The sequence below is a fragment of the Ictalurus punctatus genome, chromosome 28, assembly GCF_001660625.3.
Source record: "Ictalurus punctatus breed USDA103 chromosome 28, Coco_2.0, whole genome shotgun sequence".
In the NCBI taxonomy this organism is placed as follows: Eukaryota; Metazoa; Chordata; class Actinopteri; order Siluriformes; family Ictaluridae; genus Ictalurus; species Ictalurus punctatus.
The window spans coordinates 16,163,458-16,173,605 of NC_030443.2; the positions used below are offsets into that span (position 1 = coordinate 16,163,458).

At 40.0% G+C, this 10,148-nt stretch overlaps 1 protein-coding gene across 2 annotated transcripts; it reads left to right on the forward strand.

Annotated features, from left to right (window-relative positions):
* Positions 1–562: 562 nt before the first annotated feature.
* wu:fi75a02 (uncharacterized) lies at positions 563–9,543 on the forward strand. Of its 2 annotated transcripts, none has more exons than XM_017460334.3 (9): positions 563–885; positions 2,211–2,516; positions 3,546–3,848; positions 4,800–6,471; positions 7,534–7,590; positions 7,981–8,170; positions 8,264–8,397; positions 8,635–8,706; positions 8,803–9,543. In XM_017460334.3, the coding sequence occupies exons 2-9, from the start codon at positions 2,237–2,239 to the stop codon at positions 9,059–9,061; spliced, it is 2,967 nt and encodes a 988-aa protein (XP_017315823.1). In that variant the 5' UTR covers positions 563–885; positions 2,211–2,236; the 3' UTR covers positions 9,062–9,543. The 2 variants fall into 2 exon arrangements, with proteins under 2 accessions (XP_017315823.1, XP_017315825.1); XM_017460336.3 differs by having other exon boundaries at positions 564–885; positions 8,806–9,543.
* Positions 9,544–10,148: the final 605 nt, after the last annotated feature.

Genomic DNA, 10,148 nt, shown 5'->3' on the forward strand with positions numbered 1-10,148 from the left:
TTCTTCAGGGTCACGGGGAAACCTGGAGGCTATCCCAGGGAGCATCAGGCACAAGGCAGGGTACACCCTGGACAGGGTGCCAATCCATCGCAGGGCACAATCACATATACACTCACACACCCATTCATACACTACAGACACTTTGGACATGCCAATCAGCCTACCATACATGTCTTTGGACTGGTGGAGGAAACCGGAGCACCCGGAGGAAACCCCCACAACACGGGGAGAACATGTAAGCTCCACACACACACACACACACACACACACACGGCCACGGCGGGAATCAAACCCCCGACCCTGGAAAATTAAAAATAATTTTTGATAAATAATGAATGTGTTTGGTCATTTGTTTTTGTGTAGCCTATTAAAGTTTTACATTGAATTTAATCCAGAAAGTCCTAAGAAAATTCCAAGAAAAGCCAAGTTCCAAGAAAATGAATTAATATATTGTTATTATTATACTATTATTATTTAAGCGTGAACACCGAACAACCAATGAGCTGCGACGCCTGTCTGAAACCAACCAATGGGAGACGAGCTACGAGAAGACAGGAAGTAACGTTTTGCAAATTCAGGAGTCCCATTCCTTATTCGTGCAATAGTCTGATAAAAAATTACATGTAATTTAAAGTGCTTTTGAAGTGCATATGTGAAACGAGACGCGAAATGATAATAGTTTTAATGAAGAAATAAGACTTTTAAATCGCCATTTTACCATCCACCAAACCTTGGTCGCGTGACGCCGCCGGAAACAGTTGTTGCGATTTACATCCAGCAGGACCCAGGGATGGATCAAGAAGTAATCAGCGAATTTAAAGAAAACATCTTGTTACTAGAGTTTACACTGAAGGACTGAGAGTCGTTGATTGGCTGTTAATTAAGGTATGCTGCAATTATTTTGTAAACAAATCCTCTCATGGTTATTATTTATTATTGCTGACTTTCATTTGTGAAGCCAAGTCATCCTGTGCTGTCTCATAGTATTTTTAGTACTTGTTTTTCAACCTACTGTTGAAAAAGCTGTTGTATTTCTTAAACATAAAGACAAGTATGATCCCAAGTCATGACTGCATCGAAATGCTGACTTCATTTATAGACTACAGAATTGATAGACCTCGCTGGAAGGCCACAAATGCATTGTTTGGCAATAGCATTGCATACTAAAATTCAGATGTTTTGTCATCTGGTTTAAAGAGAAATGTATGAAGTGTTTAGAAATCTTTTCAATCATTCATTGATTCATTCGTTCATCTTCAGTAAGCACTTTATCCTGGTTAGGTTCTTGGTGGAGCACTGGGTGTGGAATGGGAATACACAATGGATGGGAAGCCAGTCTGCTGCAGTACACACACACACACACACACACACACACACACACACACACACACACACACACAGAGAGAGACAACTAAAGGCAATTTAACAGTCAGTCCACTTACTGGCATGTTTTTGGGAGGTAGGAGGAAACCGGAGAACCCTGAGGAAATCCACGTGAGGAAACTCCAAACGGACAATAACCCAAACTCAGAATTGAACCCTGGAGCTGGGAGGCAGGACCACAACCTGTTGCATCACCATGCCAATCAGAAATGGCTCCTGATGCTTCATTTATTCATTTATATATTTATTTATTTTTGGCTTAGAATGGCATATGAGTCATTCAAACGTAGGGATAAATTGAGCTGAATATCAGTATTGGGCTGATAAAGATCTGGATAAACATTGCATTCAGATTTCATATTTGACGACTCAGTTTGTCTGATGTATTTTATGGTTTTTATGAATGCTTGTAATGTTGACTGCCATGACACAGGTTATGGTTGAGAACGCAGGACATAATTTGTCTTAAATATGACACAATAACTCCACAGACAATTGGCAAGACAGTCTTGTAGAGCGCAGACTTGATTACTGTGAGGATGTCAGCATTGGATCAGTATCGGGTACTGAAATTGATATTGGTGCAGGTTGGTAGGGGGTGCGGTGGTTCAGTGGTTAAAACTATGGGCTGTTGATCAGAAGTTTGTCAGTTTAAATATCAGCACTGCCAATCTAGCCATGTTTGGATTTCGAGTGAGACCCTTAGGCCTCAACTGCTCAGTTGTATCCTGTCTCAGTTGTAGGTTGCTTTGGATAAAAGCATTGTTTACACATTGGTACTCTGTGTGCAATGATTATATACGAGTATAATATTTTTCTCACCCCAGAGTTCCTGGTCCATCAGTCCTTGAAGATGTTATCCAACCCTTTGACCGACCCTAACGAAACACGGCAGGTTTCTTCGACTGGTCCCTGCCCACAGTCTGCACTCTATCAAGACCTGTTGGCGATGGCCTACAGAGGAACTGCAAAAGCAGAGATTGGGAAGGAAGATAATATGATGTGTTCAGTTCAGGAACCTCAGACATCAAGTTTTGCTTTCCTGGACAATGATAAACAGCTGAAACAGACTTCTTCAGAGCTGAATGGTGATTTGGGAAGCAATAGTAATTTCAAAGCTAGCACAGATGAAGGTAATGGATGTACTTCTTTTTATCAAGTATTAGAGCAGTTGCAAACATTGTATTTTTTTTCTCCCTATGAATTAAGCAGCTCCGCTTTCAACTTATCAATAGTTCCTGATTTTAGTTTCTTTCCGGGTTTTTTATTTATTTATTTATTTATTTATTTTTAAAAAATCACCTTTATACATGTCTACCCATGTTATTACCATGCAGAAGGTGACTATCATTTTCCATTCATGTTCAATGAGAGGCGAGGGGGCAAGCAAAGCAATACAGGCACTAACAAATAGGCCTAACCCTGGAAGAAGAAAGAAAAAAAAACAACAACCCAGGATTGCACAAGATAAATACATGCCTGCACACCTCTTTTATTTTTTTGAGGTTGCTTCATATGAGAATAAAATGTACTCGCAGCATGTCTTCTTTATATCTTGTAAGTATGGTGCAGTCTAATAAGTTTGCAGTGATTATAATGGAGACTTTGTGGTTTTTATGGGGGGTTTTTTTGTCATTAATTTCAAGACAGAGAGAAAAGTGGCTGGTGAGGGAACGGTTATTTATAGCTTTTATAATCAAAGTGATAAATTTCATGGGCGATGCATTACGTAAAACGTGATGTATACATGGATAAAAAGTACAACGTGCCGTTTGTTAATAAATTTTTAAAAACCGACAAATTGCTGCCATCTGAGAGGAATAATATACCTCAGGCTGTGCTGGTATTGGAAAACAGCCAACTTCCGGGTGGAATGAACATCACATCAGAGAATTATTGATTATTTTCATATAGCAGCACAGCCTGTTGTGTGTTATTCCCTAATTAAGTTTTAGCTTAGGAGTTTAAAAATAACCATGCAGTTCACGTTAGATAAGTACTATTTGTGCTTAGCATTGCTGTTGCCATGGTTACCACAGTGACGTGGTCAGCAGTCTCCTGATGTGTGAAAGCCCTTAAACATCATGATGAAAAAGAGCAGCGGTTATAATTTGCTGAAAATCTCCTGTTGTTTATTTGTCATTTATTGTTCAAAACTACAGAATGGAAACTGCCGTTGACCTTGCCTTCTGAATGTCCAAAAGGAGAGCAACTGGGTTCTCTGGAGCGCTTTCTTGTGGCCCATCAGACTGAAATGAAGCGCGTGCTGACAGGCACGCTCGGTGTCCTGAGTCAGCGGCTTGAGGCAGTCGAGCGAAGGATCGAGCAGCTGCATGTCCAGGGCACTGCACATGGAAAAAGTCTAGCCCTGCTTCACAGCGAAGTTAGCCTCCTGGGAAGAAGCATCACTGCTGGCTGTTCAAGCACGCTGACTGCTCCGAGTATTCCCCTTTCCGGCACTTATGGTATAAATATTTAGCAAAAAGATAGCTTTAGATAGGTGAAATGATCATTAGGTAAAATCAGGGATGGGTATTTTAAGCACTTTTGCTATTCTAATATTTGCATCTTTTAATTTGCTCAAATATCAAGACTATATTCTTATGAATAAAAATAAACAAAACCCACAAAATTTAAAATTGTATTATTAGTTGCAACTATGATGCAAAGCCGGTGGTATACTTTCTAAGCACAGCTCCTAACTACTACGTTTTTGCTCTGAGACCTCCTCCTGCATGTGATTGGTTCAAATATATAATATAAAATGTACTGCTCCAATATAAAATGAACCACCAGTTTGATTTATGGGTAGATTCTTGATACATTTACTACTATGGCTTTTTTGTGATTGTGGTACAGCAGGACAAATATGCCACTTACCTCCCTGACACTTATCAGGTTGCCATGCCTGCTTTAAATGCGTTTTAATACAAAATGCGTTGTTATAAAAAGTAACCTCATGCAGTTTTAGTTTCCTGCAGCAACTAGTCAAAAAAAAAAAACGGTTTCAAACTGACTACGATGTGTACTGTGGTTTTAAGACTCAGTTAGGAAAATTCTACCAAAGATGTCTAATACTACATACCAATTGCAAGTAGCCAAAACATAACCCAGTGTGTTGTGTCTGTAATATAGCAAATAGCCAAAATAAGCATCAAAAAGGATAAGGCTTCCCTTTTTCCTAGTGTTGGTAAACCACCGATCAAATGCAAGATTGTTCAAGATATCTGATTAGATAGATACCAGATATTCGAATATTAACATCGAACCCTTTCATGAAATATATTAACCATACTTTGTCACATAGAATAACTGAATATTCGTAAGTAAGATATGAAAATCAGACTGTGAAAGTATTGAAATATCATAATTCTAATATAATACAGTTGATGTATTTCATTGTTGCATTCTTACAGAAAAGCACTCCGTGGAGGAAAAGGAAGATGGTGACATATCCAAGATATCCTCTCAGGGATCAGTTAGTCATGGAAGTAGGGACACTGTGTACCAACCATGGATTGATTCAGGGACTGCCATTGATTTCTCAGCACATAACACTGATTGTAATCATAACACGGAGGTCTTGGACCCTCTGGTGCTTAATGGAGATTCATCCGGACAGGAGAAAACAGCTTTTGCAGCTGGTAACTACTTACGGGTTTCGGCTTTTGAAGACTTGAACATGGAACAGGATGCGTTGCTCGGTAAATCTGACGAGAAAGACAGCCAAAATGAGCCACCTTGTTATCCAAAGCCCCAGTCTTCTGAGAGCTTGGATGCAGGTATTCAGTGTCACTCTACTGATCAGTGTTTACACGGATCAGCACAATTTAAGGTGCCTTCTTTCAGTAGTGAAGTTCTTAAAAGTTCAGGCGAGGGAAGCTCGTGCATGAATCATGGTCCTAGTAGTGTAAGTTCAGATATTAAAAATTGCAGGTCAGAAGGAAAGTCTGTCCTGTTGAGACATCCCTCACCAGACTTGATGGCAAGTAGGTTGCACTTAGTCGGTCAGTCTAGTACTGCTGACAAACCTGAAACTTGTCCTGCTCCTTTGATCACGACTCTGTCCACAGAAAGTCCTACGACAATAGCCAAAAAAGACGAGTGGCCATTTTTTGAAATTGTATCTGTTCCTACCTTGTTCAAAATCCCATCCCTTTCAGAGATCATGCCAGGCTCAAGCAAGGATTTACTTTTAGGAGATGCTTTCAGTTTAGTTGTTGATGAGAGGACAAATCAATGTGGAAAGGGAAAGGAGAAACAGTCAAAGGTTATAGCTTCCCAGTCTTCTTCAAGGAATGGAGCATTGGCCTGTGCCAGGATAAAATCTTACCCTTATTCTCATCGCACATTAGTCACCTCTGTGGTGCTACCTTTGGACTCTTACAAAGCTTGCCTTTCAGACGTGGGATTTCTTTTGCAGTCGACTGATTCAGAAGTGTCCGGTGCCAAGAATGGGCTAACAAAACTGCGTCATACAGGAACACAATCTAACTACAATATGAGCAGTCTTCTAAATCACCTGGATGATATTGCCTGCCGCTTGCTTCCTAATAGACCCCCTATCAAAAATGTCCTGTCTCTGGTGCGATACCACAGAATTGCGTCTAAACTCAAACACCACCATCCTAAGGACCATTCCTTTTCTAAATGGTCTCCACTGAACACCAGTCAAGTGTGCCGTCTACCCCTTCCAAACCTAAAAATGGATACCTGGGGGCCTGTTGTGAGACATGAAAACAGTGTTCACCCACTTCACTCAAAGCAGAGTGGAGACTTGAACCTCCATACCCCACCACCTCATCTGCTAAGTATGGCACAAGCTTTTCAGATTCCCACATATTTCCCCATGTCTATTGTGAGAAAAGGGAGCTTCCCTAGGGCAGGCCTGAGCACAGTGTTGGCCATGTCGTCTCCGGCCTCTTTCAGACTCTGGTTACGCTACATCCTCCCCCCTTTTTCCTTCACATCCTCGTCATCTTCTTTGGTCAATACTGTGAAGAACCAGATTATAGCGCAGACCAAATGTTCTCCTCTTCGGCCATTGGCTGATTACACCGGTCCTCCAGGTCTGGGTAATGATCACAGGTGAGTAATCAAGTTAATACTTGTCATCTTTTTTATTTATTTATTTATTTTTAAGATGGAACAAAGCACACCACAATCCCTGTTTGGGATTCCAAGTATGGAATAAAACACGTAGGGCTTTGCTTGTCTAGGATAATATGCTGTGACATTATTTATTTACTGTTACTACCGTGAAGTTGAATATTTTCCTAGAAACGCGGGTCCCGAAGTGTTTTATTCTTCTTATGCCACAGAAATTTGGCCCCAAATTTTTTTTTTTATTAAGTCATTCCCCCACTTTCCCTTGAAGTTAAATAAGACACAAAATGCAGCTTGTTATGGAGAAACTTTTCAAATGCCACATCCTTCAACTTTCCCATGTGAGAAAATACCCTTACCTCCGACTGTTCCAAAGCACTGACACTGGAGACTCCTTCCATCAGTGAAAATGCTAAATTTGTGAATAATGCTAACTTTTTTCTTTTTTTTTAGCTGTTTATTGCTAGCTTTAGTTAGATTATGTGGTGTTGCCACCATAAGTCGCTGTAATTGAAGAATTTAATAGGAATGATACAGGAATATGCTGTGAAAAAGTGCAAGCCTCGTGAATTCAAGGTTTGTGCCTTAAATGGGACTAAAAAAAAAGAAAAGACAAAAGATCTAAAACGCGTTGTTGTGCGAGACGAGCATTGTGTATGGAATTTCATAATGTGTCCATGATGTTTATTACTTTAATATCCATTAAATCTTGTATTCTGAAAGAACCACCAGGATCAAATCATTAGTCAAATCAATGGCCGAAAAACTAAACGAAACAATGATGGTCATATTCCCTTCCGTCTCATTCTGTGTGCTGTTCAAATTCAAGATGGACGTCTGTACATTGCATTTATCTGACTTTTTCTGCTTTATTGATCAGATTTCTTGTAAAACCTCTACAGTTAAAGGGACGCATCTGGCTAAATCAGCCACACGATATGTACTGAAAGTACCATGTAGGTTCTCTGATTCATCATGGACTTGTGCCTGCATGCTGCTTTGAATCTGACCTGTTCCTGATTGTCTTCTCTTTTGCGCGAATAGCTACGCTGACCGATTCATTCAAGATTCTCCTCCCAGGAAGAAAACCGATTCAGTGCGGTGGGTCTCCTGCAAATAGATGTCTTCTTTTCAGCTTTTCTAATCATATTCTTTTTAATCAGGAAAGGGATTATGTTCCAGGGTAATATTTTGCACCTGAGGCACACTTTTCTTCTTTGACTTATTTCACTTTAACCAGTAAATCTTTAGAGTAAATAAATGAAGAATACATGAGAGAAATCCATGATTTATTCTAAATCATCAGTTGCAGTCCTTGGGGGTTTGACTTTATTTGATTTCCCTGTTGGATTCTGTATCTCCTGAACTAGATTTGAAGAGCTAAATTCTTGGCTTAAGTACAATAAATACAATGTATTAGCCTTTTGCTAGATCATTTCAGTTTATTTATTTATTTATTTATTTATTTATTTATTTATTTAATCTATACAGGCAATCTGGCTCATCTCCATCCCTCAGCCCAGAGAGGAGCTCAGATATTACTGCACGATATAGCCCTAGTGTCAAGATTGTGAGGTTGGAGGTGTCCCCCGCTGAAACTTTGTCCACGTTTTCCATTACTGGTACAAACGTTAAGAACCCTGAACTGCACACCCTGGAAGACTCTGGAGAGGCCAAGCAGGTATCTCCATCACTTTTACAACGGGATTTGAGTCAATATAAATGTTATGTTATTTTCGTGTATATATATATCTATCGTATGAATTTCCTCTAGGTGGGGCTTCATGAATCGAGCTCTTCGTTGCAACCAGCCAAAAGGTCTAAAAGGGTTTCTCAGATTCGCATCCGCAAGACGGTGCCCAAACCAGACAAAAACCTCACCCCGATGGGGCTCCCAAAACCAAAGAGGTGAGCCAGTCAGTATCTGACTCTTGTTTTTATATGGCCTGGTTAGACAAAAGTAAAAATAAACCAAAATGTTGTTGAAAGACGTTTAAACTAAGAAGTTCCAACGTTATGAAATGCATCTTGGATGCCATTGAAGATCACTTGTTAATTAATAGACTAAAGGATTAATAAGTGCGTGTTTTTTCCTTTGGGTCCGTGTTTAAAGTTTGTTGGGTCTTATCTGAAAACTGTCCTCAGATTGAAGAAGAAGGAGTTTAGTCTGGAGGAGATTTACACCAACAAGAATTACAAATCTCCAACTCCAAACAGGTCTGGACTCGTTCGTTGCTGCTTGTAATCCAATTTTATTTCATATCGATTTGCATGGTTGCAATTTAATGGGTCGCGTCTTTCCCGTTCTCCCAGAAGCTTGGAGACAATCTTCGAGGAGCCAAAGGAGAAGGACGGTACGCTGGTTTGCATCGGCAATCAAAAACGAAAGCGGGTTTTAGATTTCCCAGATTTTACCCTACCACGCAAACGCAAAGCCAAGGCCAACCTGGGTTCTCTTCGGTTAAAGGGATCCCGTAGAGCCAAAAATAAAGACGCAGACCTGAACGTCATGCTAATCCAGAGACTTCGTGAACTGGAGGACTACTTCTCTCACCAGGGACTGGAGGACTAGTCAAGCTGCACGCTACTATCAACACAATTCACAACTTGGAGATTCTTTTCTTCTTCACTCGTCCTATTCAGTGCAAATCCTTAAGGGTTCTTTGGTACATCTCTCTGGGGGAATCCTTAAGGGGTTTATATAAAACCCTACACCAGAGGGTTTCTCTTTCAGAGAGATTCTGTTGAAGTAGAAGCAGTTTAGGAAGCTAAGAAAGGTTCAAATTCAAAGAACCCTTGAGGAACCTGGATCGTAGAACTACTCTGTCGTGGGGTTGGGGGGACACTAAAAATAACAACAGCAAATCTCAGCTTTGGTAATTGTTATGCTGCCTTGTATTTCTGTGTTTTATGGGGGGGGGAATCCTCTTCTTGCTTTGAATGACTGTAAAATTGTTTTATTTGCTTAATGCCGGACCTCATCTGTGGTGTGAAAAATAAAGTGTACGCTGCTAAGATCCAAATAAATATACTACAAATATGAATCATTACAAATTTTGTAAAGAGTCTTCTTTGATGAGTTAAAACAAAAACTAGGGAATGGAGAGAATCACATTATTCACATGATGTTTACTTATTACAAAAGGTGCAAACATTCAGAAAGTAACACACCACATTAAGGGGGGGGTTAAACTTTTGAACAGGATGATTAGTGTAATTTATTTTGTTTAATTTTTTTTTCCATTTAGTACTCCCCTTTAGCAGTTACATTGGATATTTACATGTTTCACAGAAGACAACATAACAATTTACACTAATCATCCTGTTCAAAAGTTTACACTCCCCTGGCTCTTAATGTATCCTGTTGCCTTTTTGAGCATCAGTGAATGTTTGCACCTTTTGTAATAGTCGTGTAGGAGTCCCTCAGTCGTCCTCAGTGTGAAAAGATGGATCTCAACGTCATATAGTCGCTGTTGGAAAGGGGTCAGATATGTAGAAGATGCTGGAAAAGTAAAGAATGTGCAGGACCTGGAGGATTTTTCTGAAGCACAGTGGGCAGTTTAACTGCTCAGGACAAACAAGGGACTTGTGAACAACTCTCACAGAACATATAAACAGTCGCTGATCATCCAGGTAACGACACACAGGATTAGGAATCA